The 18,061-nt window shown below is 51.6% G+C and overlaps 1 protein-coding gene across 4 annotated transcripts in view; it reads right to left on the reverse strand.

Annotated features, from left to right (window-relative positions):
- Positions 1–18,061, reverse strand: part of SGSM1 (small G protein signaling modulator 1) — a 36,396-nt gene that overhangs the window by 12,567 nt on the left and 5,768 nt on the right. The window contains exons 3-14 of one of the 4 annotated variants that reach the window (XM_027689468.1): positions 12,745–12,820; positions 8,870–9,032; positions 7,914–8,066; positions 7,293–7,360; positions 6,999–7,144; positions 6,434–6,565; positions 5,745–5,869; positions 3,829–3,896; positions 3,247–3,410; positions 2,655–2,784; positions 1,186–1,365; positions 143–281 (exon numbers count right to left, since the gene is read on the reverse strand). In XM_027689468.1, the coding sequence (XP_027545269.1) occupies positions 143–281; positions 1,186–1,365; positions 2,655–2,784; positions 3,247–3,410; positions 3,829–3,896; positions 5,745–5,869; positions 6,434–6,565; positions 6,999–7,144; positions 7,293–7,360; positions 7,914–8,066; positions 8,870–9,032; positions 12,745–12,820 (1,544 nt within the window). Of the gene's footprint in view, positions 1–142; positions 282–1,185; positions 1,366–2,654; positions 2,785–3,246; positions 3,411–3,828; positions 3,897–5,744; positions 5,870–6,433; positions 6,566–6,998; positions 7,145–7,292; positions 7,361–7,913; positions 8,067–8,869; positions 9,033–12,744; positions 12,821–16,881; positions 16,927–18,061 lie in introns of those variants that run through there. The other 3 variants (XM_027689467.1, XM_027689465.1, XM_027689464.1) reach the window with 3 other exon arrangements.

An 18,061-nucleotide genomic window follows, 5' to 3' on the forward strand; every position in this document is an offset into this window, starting at 1 on the left:
GCAGAGATGCATCACAGGACCCTGCTCAGCCTCAGAGCAGCAATTCCTGCTGCCAGGATATGGCCACAGAGCAGCTGAGATGTCCCAGATGCCCTGGCTTTGCTGTGCCCACGTGTCCCACGGGAGCAGCAGCTCCTCGTACCTCTCGTGGCTGCAGCCGTTGGCCGGGCCCCCATCCGAGGAGCCGCTCTGGGAGCAGGAGGAGCAGGAGGACTTGCGGGTGCTGGGCTGCCACATGGGGGGCAGGACAGCCCCTGGCCCGTCCATCAGGTCCTGGGGCACTGCGGGAGTGGAGAGGAGCATCAGGGACTGCCTGGCACTGCCCCTGGAGCCTGGGACATACAGGGGGTCAACAGAGAGCTTTGATTAGCAAAGGCAGCGTCCCACTCCTCCCAAGGAGGCTCCAGAGACCAGGCAGAACCCACTGCAGGGAATCACAGCACCGGCATTGGTGAGCTCAGGAGAAAGGAAAGGGAACAAAGAGCATTGATGAGAGAACCATCTGCTAATTAACAAGCTCATTCAGAAAGCTGGTCTTAAACTGCTTTGTGCTGACCAAGGCAGAAACCCAACTCCAGAGAAGGGGCCGCAACAGACTGAAACAGATGAGAAAAAACAGGATTGAAGTCAATTGCTGTCCCAGGAAGAGCCGATCACTGGCAGGGAAAAGCCCCCACGTCTCAAAGCTAGGATCCCATCCAAGATTCAGGGAAAGAAGGGAGCACCAAAATCACAAGACAGGAGATGAAGACATGGATGAAGAGGTTGAGAGGGACAGCAGGAGCTCTGCATATTGTCACTTGCTAAATCCTGCTTAAACTTGAAGTGCTACTGCAACAGCCTTGTGTCCTGCTCAGGTACTGTCCACACACTGGCCAGGAGATGGAGAATAATCCTATTTACTCCTCCTTGGAAATTAAATCATGGTAGAAATTCCATCTTCTGGCCGTGAGAGGGTTTCCTCGCACCCTTGGTCTCACTGACTCTCCCTGCTTGTGGTATTGAACAGCTGGTACCGGCAAGAAAAAATGTTGAAATATTTCTATAAAAGCCCCTTCCTTTCCCCTCCCACTGAGCTGATGGGTCAGTGATGGTCAGCAGGGACAGGGACACCTCTGCAGGACCTGTCAAGTGACAACACAGGTGAGCTGAGTGCCAGACACAACCAACCACAAGTCCCATTACACTGGTGCTGGCAGGTCCCCAGAGCAGCACAGGGACGTCGGGATGTGATGAGGAGTCTCAGACACCGTTTAGGGATCACCACCATACTGCTTGCAGTTGGAGTCCTCGTCATCTTCCCTCTCCTGGCACTCACAGAGATCACAGGCGCACGGAATGGGTGAAAAGTGCCATTAATGGCAACTAGAGACACAGAGAGAGGACAAGGGCACAAATGAAAGGGCAGAAAGGAAGAATCTGCAGACAAGAGGGAATGATGCAGTTCCACCCCCCTCTGGGGAAGGTCCACAGGAACGGCACAGGCTGTGATGACGCCAGCTGAGGAGATGGCAGCAATTCATTTCACAGCAAATGTGGCCCCCAGCATGGAATTTTAAGGGGTAGATCAAAAGACAGCCACAGAAAGGAGCATCTCTATCTGCTGTTTTAGCTTCAATCAGATTTTTATCTGACTCACTGAATTGTGTTAGTCAGCTAAACGCAGGGAGAACTAAGTATAACCTTAACTGATGTTATGGAGGAGTCACAGGGGATGTCATTTCCCCCTTACAGCCTCAAAAATATAGGAACAAGGTTTTGATCACATTTCACAGCTTTTTAAAAAACTCTCCACAGGTCTTCTATCTAAAACTGGTGGGTTTTCCCCCTTATAAAGTCACCTATAATGTCCCCAGAGGTCAGAAAAAGGTTCTTGGTATCTCACAGAAGAGTGAGGATGAACGTAAAGACATCTCAGCCAAGTTCAAATCATTCACCACCAGACATTAAGAGACATTTCTGGTTTGGTGCATCCAGCAGCATCCCCTCCCTTGCCCCATGAGTCAGGGACTGAAGACACATGGGAGAACGGTGCTGTGACCTCCCCTTTGTGCTGCAGAAGCCACACTGAAGGAACATCACTGGATGTAATGCAGCACTGGTTGAGCTGGCCTGGGACAGCAAGAGAAGAATCAGCCCTTGGGGCTTGTGATGGTGGAAAGTGACCCCCAAGAGACCAAAGTGAATATTCCTATTCATGTTATGTGTAAGAGGTTTTTTTTTCTGCCCATTAAAGCTGTTGTGGCTGTTGTGCAGCTGCAGAAACAAAGGACTCAACAGCAAGCAGAAGGCTGAAACAAAAATCCATAGATAGAATCATGGAATGGTTTGGGTTGGGAGGGACCTTAAAGCTCACCTCATTCCAACCCCTGCCATGGGCAGGGACACCTTCCACTAGCCCAGGTTGCTCCAAGCCTTGTCCAACCTGGCCTTGAACACCTCCAGGGATGGGGCAGCCACAGTTTCTCTGGGCAACCCGTGCCAGGGCCTCCCCATCCTCCCAGGAAGGAATGATGACATTGAACAGGCAGCACTGACACAACCAAAGCTCTTCCTCTGGAACCACCTCCTGGTTTGCCATGTGCCCATCAGTGCCATGTCCCAGCAGCTCATACACCCCATGAGAACCCCCCAAAACTCTGCCCTGCACTCACCAAACTCAGCCTGTGTCCCGGGGTAGATTATCCTGAACACATAATCTGTGGCTTCGTCATCCTCCTTGTCGGACGCGGACTCGGAGGAGCCCTGGGGGCTTCGCTTCCTCAGCTTGGGAAACACTTTGCCCTGGGGGAACAAAACCAGCCCTTCACGAGCTGCCCCACTCATTTCCCGAGCTCCTGCCCCACCACAGCACGTGCCCTGCCAGCCTGGATGACTTTGCACATTCCCTGGGCTGGAGCAGCCTTTGGATTAAGCCTCCCATTACAGGGTGGATCTATAACCCTGCTGAGCACAGGGTGTGTACAACCCACGAGAACCAAACCCGCCATGCCCCGTGGGCAGCCCTCCCACACCAGCCCCCTGAGTTTTCCCAATGGGTCTGTTTAGCTGGTCAAGGCCACGAGTTAAAACAAACCACCATATTTTTAAGCCCACCTTCCTTATTAATTTTGGGAAGGGGATTACTTAAAACACAGGAGCCACTAATGCCAGGCAGAGGGTTCTCCCCAGCAGCTCCACTTCGGACACTCCACACGGGAACACCAGCAGGAACCCCAGGAAACAGCCCAGTTTCAGAGCACCCACCTTTCCCCGCTGTGACCAGAGGGGTGGGTCCAGCTGCCCATGGGGCAGGAGGCCGTTCTCCAGGCAGGACAGGAACTGCAGCAAGTGCCCTCCTCGGGGGAACCGCAGCGGCGGCCTCTGGATCCCGTCCTGGCTCACCAGGACCACTGTCCCACCACTGTCTACTATTGGCACAGTGAGAGCAGAGAGGAGAAGAGACATCAGCGAGGGAAACAGCACCAGTCCAAAAGGCAGAGGGCAGGAAAGCTCAGGGAATTGTCTTTCTAGCATGGAAAAAAAAGGACTTTCTTCCTTGTAATGGACTTGGAGAAGAATCCAAACAAGTCTGGGGCCCTGGAGAAGGTTTGCTGGGATCACACCCTTGGAAACCAGAGTGCCCTGCTCTGCAAGGAGCATTCCCAGCCAAGCACCGCAGCCAGGAGGTGGTGGAAAGGTTTTCCTGGAAGCATTTACATCATAGTGACCACCCAGAGCTCTGGACATCTGCCCTGGAGCCAAATTCAAGCTGTGGGCACTCCCCAGAGGTAAGGAATCAGGGTGTCAGGGTGCCACAGCCTCCAGCAGCCCCTGCTCTGGCCTTACCTTGCTGGTGACAGTGCAGATAAACGATCTCCTCCAGGCGAATGGTCATGGCATAGTCCCAGTACACACTGGAACAGAGACAGGGAAGCCATGAGCCTTAGGGATGTGACAGGCTCTGCTTCTGCCCACATCAGCTCCAGATCCTGCCTCCAGATACCCTGGTGACAGGGGAAGTCACGGAAAGGAGGAGGTCCCAGACCAGTGACACCACCCTGGAGAGTGGCAACATCCCTCCAGAACCAGTAACTGTTCCTGCCACCTCAGCTCAGCCAGGGCAAGTCCAGTCCCACCTGCCCCAGGTGGTTTCTGTACCCTCACACCATTCCCAAACATAGACAACATGCCCATGAATCCTTGCAATTGCAGGGAGTGACGTGGAGCCCTGCAGAGCTGAGCACTCCCTCTGGGCACCCCAAGGACTCCCCACCCTGCTGCAGTGCTGGGAGAACCCCAAGAATCCATCAGGAGCGGCCCTGGAGCCCCAAGGGAATGTGCAGTGCTGTCTGAGCCTGGGTTGCTGCTCTGCTGAGCTCCTGCCCCCAGGGAGGGGAAATAAACCCTCACAACTGGTGGGGTTTCTTTCAGAGCTGACAATAGATTTGGTCTCAGCTGCTTCTGTTCAAGAACTGCCTCAGCAAAGGCACCCTAAGGGCTCTGAAAAAATCTAGAACATGCTGGATTGCTGGTGGCCACCAGAGAGGGCAGAGGGGTGGGGAGGGCCAGAAGGAAGCCAGGGAAGGGGATGTCTCCAGGGTTTCATTCCTGTGGAGAGCCCAGCACTGCTCTCTGAGAGTGTCAGCACTCCATCACATCCTACTCCTGTGCAACAAAGCAAAATTCCAGATCCGGAGCAGTGTCATCTGCCACTTCACAAAAATAGCATTAAATAACATTAAAAATGGCTTGTGAATGCAGTGAAGGACAGAAGGGGTGCAAGAGTCACTCCCTGTACAGTCATACTTACTGTGCCATCTGCCTCCTGTCTTCCTTGATCACGTCTTGACACTGGGAAGTTTTAGAACTTAGGCTGATGCCCAAGTCAAGAACTCAGAAAAGGAGTGTAGAGATGAAAATAGCATTTTAGGGGGAGGGTACCAGGCACAACTGAATGGCCCAGGGGCCAATAGGAAAGGGAAGATGAAAAGAACACAGGTAAACAAAACCCAAAAAACTACAATTGAGAATGAACAAAGCTGAGACCAAGTTCTGCTGAAGAAGACCTCTAGGTCAAAGCATCAGTGTTCTAAACACTCCCACTTCACTGGAGCTGCTGGAAAGGGATTTTGTTTCTAAGGCAAATTGGGGCCTGGCATGATCCAGCCCGTGAAAGGACTGCAGCTGTTGGGGAAACACCAGCAGTCCATGAGGCAAGGCCAGGGAAAAGGACTTGGCCAAGCAAACTAAGCAGACCTCAGGGCCTCTGGAGGAACAAGCTCCAGGGACTCCAGTAAATCCAAGGGACTCTGAATACCTGCACGTAGGATCACCAGAAAATGGCACACACTGTCACCAAGGTCTGATCCTCTGGGAACGGCTCCCATTCCCTCTCTGCAGATTCTCTTCCCTGTTTATGAGCTCCTCATCTTCCCAAATTACAATAACCAGGATAAACCTGAGACCATTGAGGGCATTTCCCTGAAAAATTCCCAAGGGCAATAAAGGAAAACCACTTTGTGTGTGTTGGAACAAGCCCCAGCTCCCTCACTGAGCACTTCCCAGCAGAGATGGGCAGTAGCTCAGCGTCTCAATCCACCTCCCTCCCTTCACCCTCCTCAGGCCTCCTTCCCCATCCCTTCCTATTACAGACTTGAGGATGATGGTTTTGCTTTGCAGTCATCAGGAAAACACTGCTGGTTTGGACACCAGATCCAAGCTCTGACCCTAGGGAACATTTGCACCCCCTCTGCTCCAGTCACCTCTTCTCATAGTCCAGGTCCCCCACAGAGCCGTTCATCAGCTGGTTCGGGGTCCACTTCAGTGCCATGATGTCGGCGGTCTGGTGAAGGGACAGATATCCCGGGATTGCCTCCATGTCATCTCGCTTGAGGGGAGAAACAAAGGGACAGAGTGAGCTGGAAAATGCCAGGAACGTGAAGCACCACCCCAGGCTGCCCGAGGCTGAGCCTTGGAACCAGTTCTGGCCCCTCACATAGCCCTGCCTGCTGCCCTGAGCCCACTCACTCACCCACAGTGAGAAACCCACTGTGGCCCTGAAAACCCTCCTGGCAGAGACGCCAGGACACCTCCCGGGCTTGGGATAGGGCTGAGAGCAGCTGCCCAGCAAGGAAAACTTAACAGCTCCACCTAAAAGCAGTTTGCACTTCATTTATTTGACTACAAGAAGTAGGACAGGACAGGAGGAGGAGTTTTATGGTAAAGAGTGGGCAGGGAGAGGAGCCTGCTTCTACTCAGACCAGAGCAGAGCTCTCCCATTCCACTGGGAGGATCCATATCACCAGGACCTCCACAAACACAGTCCATTCCGTGCCTTCCCAGATCAAAAATGAGCCTGTGCTTTCCTCCGTCAAAGAGCAATTTGGGGTAGAATGAGCTGTTGAGGGGCAGAGCAGCATTTTCAAGCCCAGATGCCCCAGCAGGAACTCACCGGCTGCACCAGGACATTGTTCTTGCCGTAGAGGAGCGTGGCACGGGAATTCTGGTGCAGTGACTCCACATAGTCCCTGGCAGACAGTGAGGGCCGGTCATCCATGCTGCCACTGGAATGTCTTTTCTGAATCTGGAAGAGAGCCATCCACAAATGTGAGGTGAGCACACACACCTCTGGCTTTCCAAAAGCCCTCTTGAAGCTCATTTCCTCCTCACTTACACACTTAAGTCACTACTAGAACTCTTTCCCTCCGAGTCCTCTAAGAGGATTCCTGGCTCTGGCCAAGATAATTTCTGTACTTAGAAAAGCCCCAGGAGTGTGCTTTACTTGCAATAAACATTGCAGACTCCAGCTGCCCTTGCTTATCGTTCATGCACGATGTTCCCCAGGGGCACAGACCCCACGATGCCCCCGTGCCCTGGCAGTCTCCATGGACTGTGCTCCCAGCACTTCTGGCTCTAAGACTTCCCTCATCAGAGGGCCCCAAAGCCCTTTTCAAACACAGGGAGCGCTGTGGCTCTGGGAGGAGCCCAGCGAGGGGCTGTGTCCCCACCCCACTCACACAGAGCGCCGGGCGCTTCGTGGGCGAGTCCTGCCGGCAGTGGGAGCTGTGGATCCGGTGCCGCTGGACCAGCTCGTCCGCCGAGGGGTCTGTCCAGAAGTGGTCAGCGGTTTTCATCTTCGTGTACTCCAGTGCACAGGGCCCCACTGCAGAGAGGAACAGCCCAAACATAAGGGAACCGTCGGTGTTCCGATGGCTGCAGTCACCCCCCGGATCCACAGAGAAAACAACTGCATTTCACACCCAGATCACAGACAGGGTTGGAAAGCAAGCAGGGTAAGAGGAAAGTGTTACCCAGTAAAGATGCAAGAATTGGCCCATCCACAGGATCCATCAGGAGAGCCTCCTTCTCATAGTATTTACTAGAAGAAATAAAAGACAGCGGAAAGCTGGAGTGCTGCAAAATGGGACTGTAAAGTTATAGACAGTGGGTTTAAATCACTGGTATGCCTTTCTCTTTCTGTATCACCCCTTGGTGGAAAAAGGGCAAAAAGCCCTTAACAGGCTGCTTCTCTAGCTGTGAAATTCCTGGGGAACAAACACCTCCTGCAGCACATTGCAAACATCACCATCTCCTGACAAAACCTGCCCAAGATTGGAGATCTTCCCCAGGACAGGTCACCTCAGCATAGAGATCCCAGAGGACAAGGACAGCACAGTCTCTGACAACCCAACCACCAGCAGGGCAAGTGTGGCCTATCTTTATTTTAGGGAGTGCACAGTGGCCACCAGCAGCAGGGTGTCCATCAGAGTCCCCATGATGGGCACGGAGTGACACAACTGGCCTGTCCCATCCAGGGACTTTTCTGGCCCACTGGGACACAGCTCATACAGCAACACCCCCAGTGCCACCAAAGGGACAGATGCTGGCAGTGACCTGGGACAGGTAAACGGGTGGTCTCTGCCTGCACTCACCTGCTGTTCTCTACCAAGTAGTGCACGATTTTATCCAAGACCTTCTCAAAGAGGGCTGTGCGGATCCAGAGGTGCTTGATGGCCTGAGGAGACAGGTTGGGCAGCTTCGGCACCTTGCGCACGTTCTCCGGGATGCCCTGGACTTGGTTTCGCCTTTAGAGGTGCAAGGCAAGAGACAACATCATCACTGGCTCGTCCTCGAGCTCTGCAGGAGCCCAGAGCACTCCCACACCTCATGGGGAACAAGGTCAGGGGTTTGGTGGTGCTGGGGGATGCCCAGGGAACTGCCTGGGAAGGGCTCTGGAGATGCTCCCTGCATCTATCCCACTCCCTGCTCCAGAAGGCCACACCTGCATTTGGAATCAGACTTACTAAATCAGTTTCCCACTGTAAAGACACCTCAAAACGAGCCTCTCCCTCAGCAGAGGCCTCCAGCCCACACACTTTTTCACATATGTCTGAGGACAGCAGTTCACAGGCAGAGCAGCTTATCTTAGGACAGCATAAAATTCCTGCCCCAGGTAGCTGCTCCATCCATTTCCCTGGTTCCTGTCCAAGGATGAGTGAGTCGCTCTCAAACAGCAGTTGAGTTACTGCAGGTTCAAGCCCTGCACACTGAGACAGAGCAAATGTGGTTCCAGTTGACTTAGTGAACTGGCCCATAAACCATGACAGCTCAGGAGCAACACACTCAGCTGTCCCTGAGGCACGAGAGAAGGGGCAGAGGGATAAGAACTTCCCCACCCCTGTTTAAACCACAGGCACAACTCAGTCTCCTAGGAAAGCAACCAATTCGTTCAAGACAGAAAAATCCCAGGGCAAGACACTGCTCCACTGAAGGAGCAATACCCTTGCTGAGGCTCAAGTTGGACTTGCAATCCCCAACCATACCCAAACTACACCCTCATCCCAAAACACAAGTGACCAGAGGACTGACAGCAGTGCCAGTGCCTTACGCGTTCTCAATGAGCTGCTCCAGGTCTTGCACCTTCTTGCAGAGCTCCTCTGCCAGGGGGAAGCTCTTCCCCACCTTCATGAACAGCGCTGCGATCTTGTTGCTGCGCAGGAATCCGGCTGCCCTCCGCTTCAGGCCGTGCAGGACACAGGATTCCACGGCAGCTGCAACAGAGCACAGACCTCACTAGAGCACCTTCCCCATGGACACAGGCTGGGAGAGCTGGGGCTGTTTAGCCCAGAGAAGAGAAAGTTGTGTGGAGACCTCGCAGCACCTTCCAGGATCTGAAGGGGCTTCAAGAAAGCCAGAGAGGGACTTTGCATCAGGACACCTCCCACTAGTCCAGGCTGCACCAAGCCCCATCCAACCTGGACTTGAACGCTTCCAGGGATGGGACAGCCACAACCTCCTAAAGCTTCTCTGATAATATATTTGAAAGCAGAGACATTCCCTCCTGGCCTTCAGGAAAACACACCTCATCAGGTAATTGTTATGCTGTGCACACACAGACTGACACTTTCCTCTCAGGTTTCTTGTGGATTGTGGAGAAACCAAACAACTCCCTGAAGTTCTCCCTTCAGCCCAGTCTGAGGGCATGGCTGGAACCAGACTATTTCATTCCCTGTGCTGGGATGGTCCAAGCAAGGAGAAAGTTCAGGCACACTGAGAGTTTCTAAAGCAGCACAGGAAATAGGGCAATTTTTTCCCCAAAAATCTCAGTGTTCACACAAACATTTTTCCTGAAAAACCAAAAGGAATAGAGAACCTGGGGATAAACTCCAGGCAACACCAGCAGCTTGCAATGACTCCACAGAAATACGTGCACATGCACAGGCTCCATTGGCAACCTGCTTCCCAAACCCCTCGGGAGGGCTCTGGATGGATGTCTAGTGCCAAACACAGACTGATTAAACAGGCTGATCAAAGCACTGGAAAATCACACGGACCCACAACTCTCCCTGTGCTCTCCCAGGGGCTCCGAGGCTGGAGCACACACCCTAAGAGCACCTTGTCCATGCTAAATCCAGAGATAATGGTAGGTTTTTTTAAACCTAAAAACATGAGTTTTTGAGCTCAGTCCATAACTTCTGTCACCACCAAACACACTGCGAAGAGATTCTCCCCATCCCTCAGGATAAAACCTGCAGCAGAGCCATGTGATGCAGAAGCTCTGTGCAGCTACGCCCAGGTAAAGTGGGAGCTTTGATTCCTGGCAAAAGACATCTAAAGGTATTTCTGAGTTCCTCAGAGCACTGGTGTGATTCAAATCCCTCTGGTTGAGCAGACTCAGCATTGATGTGGACATCAAACCCTCGGCTCACACCAGCCCCCAGCCCTGCTCCCAGTTCTCCATCAGCCTCCCAGGGCAGCCTGGGCTGACAGATGCCAACTCGTGTTTGTCTGCTCCAAACCCCCCCTTGCAGGAGAATGGGGTGGCCAAGGGCTGCTGCCCTTTCCTGCCACACCACTGGTTCCAACCCAAAGGGATTTGCAGTACACTGGTCACGCAGAGGGTGGGGAGGGCTCTGTGAGGAAGGCAGCCCTCTCCAGGGAAAAGGGCAGCTCTGGCAGCCAGAGCCAGGCTTGCAGCATGCTCTGCTTGGCAGGGAAAGAGGTTATTTATAAGCTCACCAGGCTCCTGGAGAGCCACAACACCGAGGAAGGAGCACGTACCATTCAAATGAGAGAGGAACTGCAGCCAGAGCAGGAGAGGAGACACCAGCAGCCAGGAAAGGGCAGCAGCAGCATTAAGGAGCCAGAAGGGACCAACGAGCCCTTCGTGCCTGGATGCCTCAGCTCCATGTCGCAGGAGCCTATAAATAATCCCCTCGTGCTGCACAGAACAGCAGGGAATGAGTCACACCTGGGAGTCTGCTCTGCTCTTTCGATGCCGCACAAAGGGCCGGGAACCGGCTCCTGTCTTTGATGTGAGGGCCCAGCAGGAACGGAGAAAGGCTGTTGGAGCAAATCCAGAGGAGGGACACAAAGTTGAGAAGGGGACTGGAGCACCTCCCCTGTGGAGACAGGCTGGGAGAGCTGGGGCTGTTCAGTCTGAAGAAGAAAAGGTTGTGTGGAGACCTCACAGCACCTTCCAGGATCTGAAGGGGGTACAAGGGAGATGGAGAGGGACTGTGCATCAGGAACTGGAGTGACAGGACAAGGCGGAATATGTTCAAACTGAAAGGGCAAATTTAGGTTAGATATTAGGAAGAAATTCTTCCCTGTGAGGGTGGTGAGGCCCTGGCACAGGTTGCCCAGAGCAGCTGTGGCTGCCCCATCCCTGGAAGAGTCCAAGGCCAGGTTGGATGGGGCTTGGAGCAACCTGGGCTAGTGGAAGGTGTCCCTGCCCATGGCAGGGGGTTGAATGGGATGAGCTTTAATGTCCCTTCCAACCCAAACCATTCATTGATTCTAAGAAAAGGCAGAAGCCCCTCTGCTCTCCAAGGCAAAAAAGGAGACCTCAGCATCCCCTTCTCGTTCTTTTTAATCTGTGGGTGCTCCAACCCTGTTCAATGGTGACAGTGCTGCATGAGCCTTCTTGGAACAACCTCTTCAAAAGCTGCTTCTCATCACGTCTGGCATTTTCTTCCCAGCCTCCAAATTAACAAGCTGCCCTTCAGCTCTTTGTACAGGGAGGAGTGAGGCTCCCTGCACTCGCTGCCCACAGCCCCTGCTCAGCAGCAGCCCCTCAGCCCCAGCACATGGGCACAGTGGCTGTACCTCAGCCAACAGCCACCAGACAGGCTCCAAACAGGCACAGCCTCCCCCACTTCCCAGAAATCCAGGGCTCATGGTGTTGGAGAAGAGCTCCTGTTCCATGCTCCAGCCTCACTCACCCAACAGCCTGAAGTACTTGCCCTGCTCACAGTGTGCTAATTAGATTCAAATTAGTTTGAAATTCATCAGACACCCCCAGATTACCAGCCAGGTCCCCTCCACTTCTACAAACGCTGGCATGTGGCAGACTGGACACCTGAAGCTGCTTTTCCTGGGCACTGACTGTCCCAGTCACACATTCTCCACTTTGAGTGGTTGACAGAGTGGCACAGGAGGGTCAAAAAAGAATAGAAACAATCTCATTTTGCCATCCTGATTGTAAAGTCTCTCCGATGACCAAACCTGTGACACATTCCACCTGGAACAAGGCTGCTCTGTCCTGCTCCCCACTACCTTTGAGGTACAAATACTCCTTCTCTCCTGCTCCCCAGTCCTTGCTCACAGGCCTCCAGCACATCTCACAGCCCAAAGCCAACAGCTCTTCAGGGAGACTTTTAGAAACCTCTTTGCCAAGGTTTTGATGGATCCCTTCTGAAACACTTCCACATTTACAAAATTTTTATACCAGTAGGAGAAAAATAGGTAAGAAAGCAGGTTAGTAAATAGCACAACTGCCAGAAAACAAGCCCCAAACCAGCCCAGTATCAGAGCAGATCTTCCACAGACTCCATCTAAAATTCTCTATCAGCCTCCGGCCTCTCTGCTCCTGCACTCTGGCAGACTGCAGACTCCTTTCCATAAATTCCTATTCCATCATAGCAAAGAAATATTTGGACTTGACAGACTTTCAGTTGAATCAATTCTCAAGGGAATTTAAAAATAAAATATTATTTCTAGTACTTCCTAAGTGGCTGCACACACTGCCAGCATCCATCCTTCTTGACACATCTCAATATATTTCAGGCACAGGGCAAAGGCCTCAGGGACTCTGACTGCTGCCAGAACAACTCACCCACTGGCACCAATCCCCTCCCCAGCCCAGCACCCCGGAGCTGGAGTGTGTTCCCAGGAATGGCACATGGCACAGCAGGGAAAGCCCAGCACCAAGAGGGTGCTCCAGCCCCAGCCCAGGTCAGCATTCTGCTGTCGGAGACTCACCGCAGAAGGAGATGATGTGGCTGCTGTCCTCGTGCACAAACTTCCTTGTCACTGCCTCCTCCATGATCTGCTTCACCTATGGCACAGAGGCAGATGGAGAAAACACGGAATTTCAGCCATGGACCTGTGGTGGGGTGGGCACTCAGAAACCTCCTCTGCTCCCTGATTTTTCCAATGGTACAGGGGGTCTCACGGAGGATCAGTGCAGCTCTGCCTGCTGAGCATCACCAGCTGTTTCAAAAAGTCAGGTATAAAAAAAGGGTTGTTTCATTTCTGAGAAACTTCAAAGTAGGAAAACGATGAACAGAGAATTAACTGCAGGAATTGAGCATTGTTTAGATAAAAGTCTTCTAATAAAGAGTAAGCAAATCTCATATTTAATGCTCTTACAGTATTGTTCCGTTCCTTCCTTTTATGTGACAACTTTCATGTGACATGGCTGTCCCAAATGACTGTAATTATCCATCAGTGCCTAATCCAGGGGTCACCTGGCACCAGCTGTGCCCAGGAATGCCATTTGCACAGCAATGCCAGCAGCTCTGCCCTCACTGACTCTCACTGCAGTGCAGCTGATCAAAAGGAAGCTGGCACTAATGCACAGCAGGGGCACAATTAGGGGATGAAAATAAATAGGAACCCGCCTAAATTAGGAGGGTAATTTTTGCAGAGAGAATATAGGAGGTCAGACCTGCCAGGTAAGCAGAGTGCAGAGGTGGTGACTTCCATCCCCAGCTGCACCCTCCCTAATCCAGCTGAAATCAGCAAAAGTCCAGCTGAATCTTTTCTCCTTAAATGTTCAGTTCCCAACCATTTTTCCTGTTTAACATAGAGCTGCCAGCATGCCCAGATCTCCTCTTCCAGTGCCTCTATAACATCTTGCTTTTCACTCCCTGGTTTCAGAAACCACAGGGGAGAGGGTTCCCAATGCTGTGAGCACAAGGGAAGCTTAGCAAGGTGTTCCCTCTGAAGGCACAGGGAGGAGGGGAAAAACAGCAGGTCAAGACTTGGCCAAGCAAACCTTGGATGTATGAGAGACCTTGAATAGCATCATTTGGGGAATTAAACTCCTTTGCAAGACATAATTAAGGTCAGTTATGCACAGCTAACAGCTCAATAAAGGAAATCCTTTACGGGTATGGATTAAGGAAAAAGTCCTCTCTGAAGGCAAAGCTCCTCTGTGTGTCAGAGCCATCAGGTGAGCTCCCAACCCTGCTCCCTACCGGGTGACTAACGGAGCCCGATCGTGAGCACTGAGACTTCCCTGGATCCCAGCAGCTCAGATGAGCTCACAGTGAGTCAGGAAGTCACAGCAAGGAATGTCACTGAGATGTAGACCTCAGGACTGGAGATGGCTCAGAGCACTGGGAAATCCCCCTTGGCACAGCATGATCCAGCTCCTGCAGCTCCCACATCCCGGCTGCACTCGGAGCAGTGACTCCAGCTGCAGGAACATCCCAGGGCAGCAAACTCTGCTTCCAGGGACCCACAAAAAGCTTTATTGTGTCTCAAAACTGCAGCTGTCCCTGGTCAGGGCATCTCCTGGTGCTCCTTCCTCACCCCACGTATAGTTTTCCCCTCATCCCAGTGCCCCATGCTGAGCACCTGGGAAGGGGCAGCTGCATTCCTCACTCAGCTTCCCAGCTCCAGCATCTAGTTCTAAACTTCAACAGAAGGAGCACTGCAAAAGAGAAACAGGGACAGAGCAAAGTCCCATCAAGAGGAAAGGATCCCTCTCTCCCACATATCCCTCGACCTCAGCAGCAGTGGTGGATTAGGGATGGGAAGCACCAACACCAGTGCCCAGGTGAACACCAGAGTTGCTCCTTTTCCCCCACCTGACATTACACGTGTCCCTCAAAGAAGTGCCAGTCCCCCCTTCTGAAACCTCAACCAACTCAGGACCCATCACTGACCACCCCCTCGGGGCAGCCCTGGAAGGGAGGTCTGGCAAGGCACATCTTGGGGCCCTCAGGGATTCCCCAAAATTTGGCTCTCCCAGCTGGCTGAGCTCTCCTTGTCCAGATGGCTCATGGACCTCACCCAGCCAGGCTGAGCCTCCTCTGTCAGCAGGACACAGCACTGCCCTCTCACACATCCAACTGATCCACCAGAAAACAACGATGCACAGACAGTAAATGTACAACTCATGGCAACACTGGTGATATTACCATTTTAACCCCCCCAAAATACACTTGAGAACCAATGCACAGAGTTATATCTTTACCAGCTTCACATTAAATTAGGAAATATTCCAATAAGCAGTATATTCAAATATTTGTTCAAAATTTGAATATATTGACACAACACCCGCAGTGACACCGGCCCAGGGCCTTCCCCAGGGCAGTGACCATCTGCCTGTCCAGGGCCTGTGGAGCATCCAGGACAGCAGGACTCCAGCTCCAACCACCTGCACGCTCGAGGCACAAACAAAAAACCTTCCAAGAGACACAGTTTAGTGGAAAATTACTCATTAAAAGTAAAAAAACGCACTTTGTTGACTGAGGTTATCGCACTAAAAATAAATCTGCAGGACTAGAAGTGGAAAGGGCACTGCAACAAGGGCAGTCACCTGGCATGTGACAAATACAAATACCAGTCCCAGCAGGTAGGGGACAGACAGACAGACAGGGCCTTGCAACAGAAAACAAGGGATATTATGGAATCATGGAATGGTTTGAGTTGGAAGGGACCTTAAAGCTCATCCATTCCCACCCCCTGCCATGGATAGGGACACCTTCCACTACACCAGGTTGCTCCAAACCCCATCCAACTTGGCCTTGAACACTTCCAGGGAACAGAATCAATACTTCCAGGTCGTAGAATCAAGAGATTCTAACTTTCTCTACATACTAAGAAAGAAATCTTACATTTGCCCATAAACAGACACGTCTGGCATGTCTGTAGGGCAGCTCTAAGCCAGAGAACCAAAAAACCCCTGACAGATCTCCTCCTATGCTGTTGTCTGCAGGTCCCAAAGGACTCTCCCACCTGGACCCCAACCCCTCTACAGCCAGCTGGGATCACAAACACCACAGATCCCATCTGCCATGTGCTCCCAGATCCACCAGGAGTTTGTGACACTGAGGGGATGGGGAACAGCTCAGCCACACTTGGCTCCCTCCACAGAGAAGACTTGAACAGCCTCTAAACATGCTGCATTCCAGCATTTTAATGCTAATTCTCTGATTGTAGCCAGAACAATCCCAACAGATGAAGCTGCCCACTCTGGATCTCATGCCAGCCTAGGGAAATGAGATGTTTGCTCTTCTTTTATGAGAAAGGAAATTAAAACAGCAACTAATAATTTAGCTGTAGGTAAACTCGAGAGGAATCTCATCAAGTATTCCACAGCAGTACAAACAGTCCTCCTGGCTCCAGCTGTGAGCACAGGATGAGACACCAGAGCAGGGTGACAGGGCCACCCCACAACAGAGTGTCCACACAAACTCAACAGCGTTAATTAATAATTTATAATCCAAAGCCACAACCAAAGACAGGCCAATCTCAACACTACCTGAACCACTACAGTCTGAATCAGTGACTCCTGAACAGGAGAGCTGATCCTGCTGTGCTTTACATGAATGTTTGAACTACAAGGAAAACCACTTTTTCTCCTCTGTGTCCCATTTCCAAAGCCAGATCCAAGAACCACAGGCACTGAATGGAGCCCAGGTTATGGCATTCCTTGGGGGCAGCAGAAATCCTGGTGCACCTCCTTCAGACCAGGGATTTGAGCTTGCACCCCGTTCCTCCAGGGGGGCTTCTGATCCCAGAGGCCTCAGTCCCTCCTGTGGTTCCCCTCACCCTGGGCAGCTCCAGCCCAGCCCAAATTCTACTATTAGAATTTAATTTCACTAACTGCTTTTTTCACCCTTAAAAAGGAAACCAAACCCTCACCTATCCAACAACCCCAGACCCCAGTGAGGGATGAAGGCTTAGACCTCTGTGCTATGAAATTCCCAGGGATACACTCCATCCAAGTCCAGTTTTCCTGTCACCCAGCCCCGCTGTCATTTATGCTGCTGGAACAAGCCAAATATTACCACAGCTACAACCATTGAGGTGCAGGGACCAGGAGCAAGCCAAGAACTCCGGGTTTAATTAGTCTAAGGCAATATTGACTCACAACTGTTTTACCTGGCTGGATTCTTTCCCATACAACCTGTACTCTATAGATTATTCAGGGATGTTTGCAGTCACTATTTTCCTCATTCAGGGATGTTTGCAGTCACTATTTTCCTGCCATCCTTTTATTCAGGGATGTTTGCAGTCACTGTTTTCCTGCCATGCCTCTTGCAAAGCCTTTTGCTGGTTATCAAGTCATTTCTGTGGGAGCACAGACCTCCCCTATATTTGGCCATGCTCATAACTCTGTGAAATTGTTTACAGCAAGCCAGATGCAAACAGAGTCACCAGTGTGATCCTTTTCCCAGTCCTGCTCCAAGGTGAAGCTCGGTCACGTTGCCAAAGGCTGAGAACAGTGAGCTCTAAGGTACAGCCATGGTGACACTCCCAGGCACAGACCTGGTCACCAGATCCAGCACCAAAAAATGTCTGGCAGAGCAAAAAACGTGGCAAAGCATCCAGACATTGCAGCAAAAGCAATGGGAGAGCAGATCCAGGTCTGATTTTAGCCCTCGGAGTGGGACTTCCCTTCATGTAAGTAAAAGCTACAGTAAAATAAATGTTCCAGTGATTGAGTTCATCTTCAGAGAAGTGTGTTTTTAGGAACTGCTGTCAATCTGTTTTGGGCAAACATGGTAAGACCTTCTGCTGAATGTCCACATTACCCACATTCTGAAAACAAAGGATTTACAGTAAAAAACAGAGTGGAGATGAAGATGTTTTCTGCTCCCTCTGAACAGCCGCCTCTGCATGGGGTGTCAAGGACTTGGGTGGGATGAGAGGATGCAAGACCAGAGCCAGAAAGCTGCACTGGCTGTATCCCCTCAGAATCATAGAATCATGGGATTGTTTAGGTTGGAAAAGACCTCCAATATCATCAAGCCCATTAAGCCAGCACTGCCAGGCTCAATATTCCTCTTCAATCCACCTCGGATTCAACCGACAGGCCCTCAAACAAAAGCCATCAAACAGACAAAAAAAACCCCCAAGCAAATAAAAAACCCCCATAATAACAAAAAAAACCCCAATCCATTGATGATTCAGGCTTTAAACTTGGTTTGCTTTCATACATTTGCTTTTCAAACTCTTTTCTGAGCTGGAGTTTTCTCGTTCTCATCACAGTGTAAGTGCTGCTTTAATTATGTGTTTGGAAGTTAATTCTCACACTTAAAATCCCATTTTCCACGTCAGT

The sequence above is a fragment of the Neopelma chrysocephalum genome, unplaced genomic scaffold (assembly GCF_003984885.1).
Source record: "Neopelma chrysocephalum unplaced genomic scaffold, ASM398488v2 Primary Assembly neopelma1_77, whole genome shotgun sequence".
NCBI classification, from domain to species: domain Eukaryota; kingdom Metazoa; phylum Chordata; class Aves; order Passeriformes; family Pipridae; genus Neopelma; species Neopelma chrysocephalum.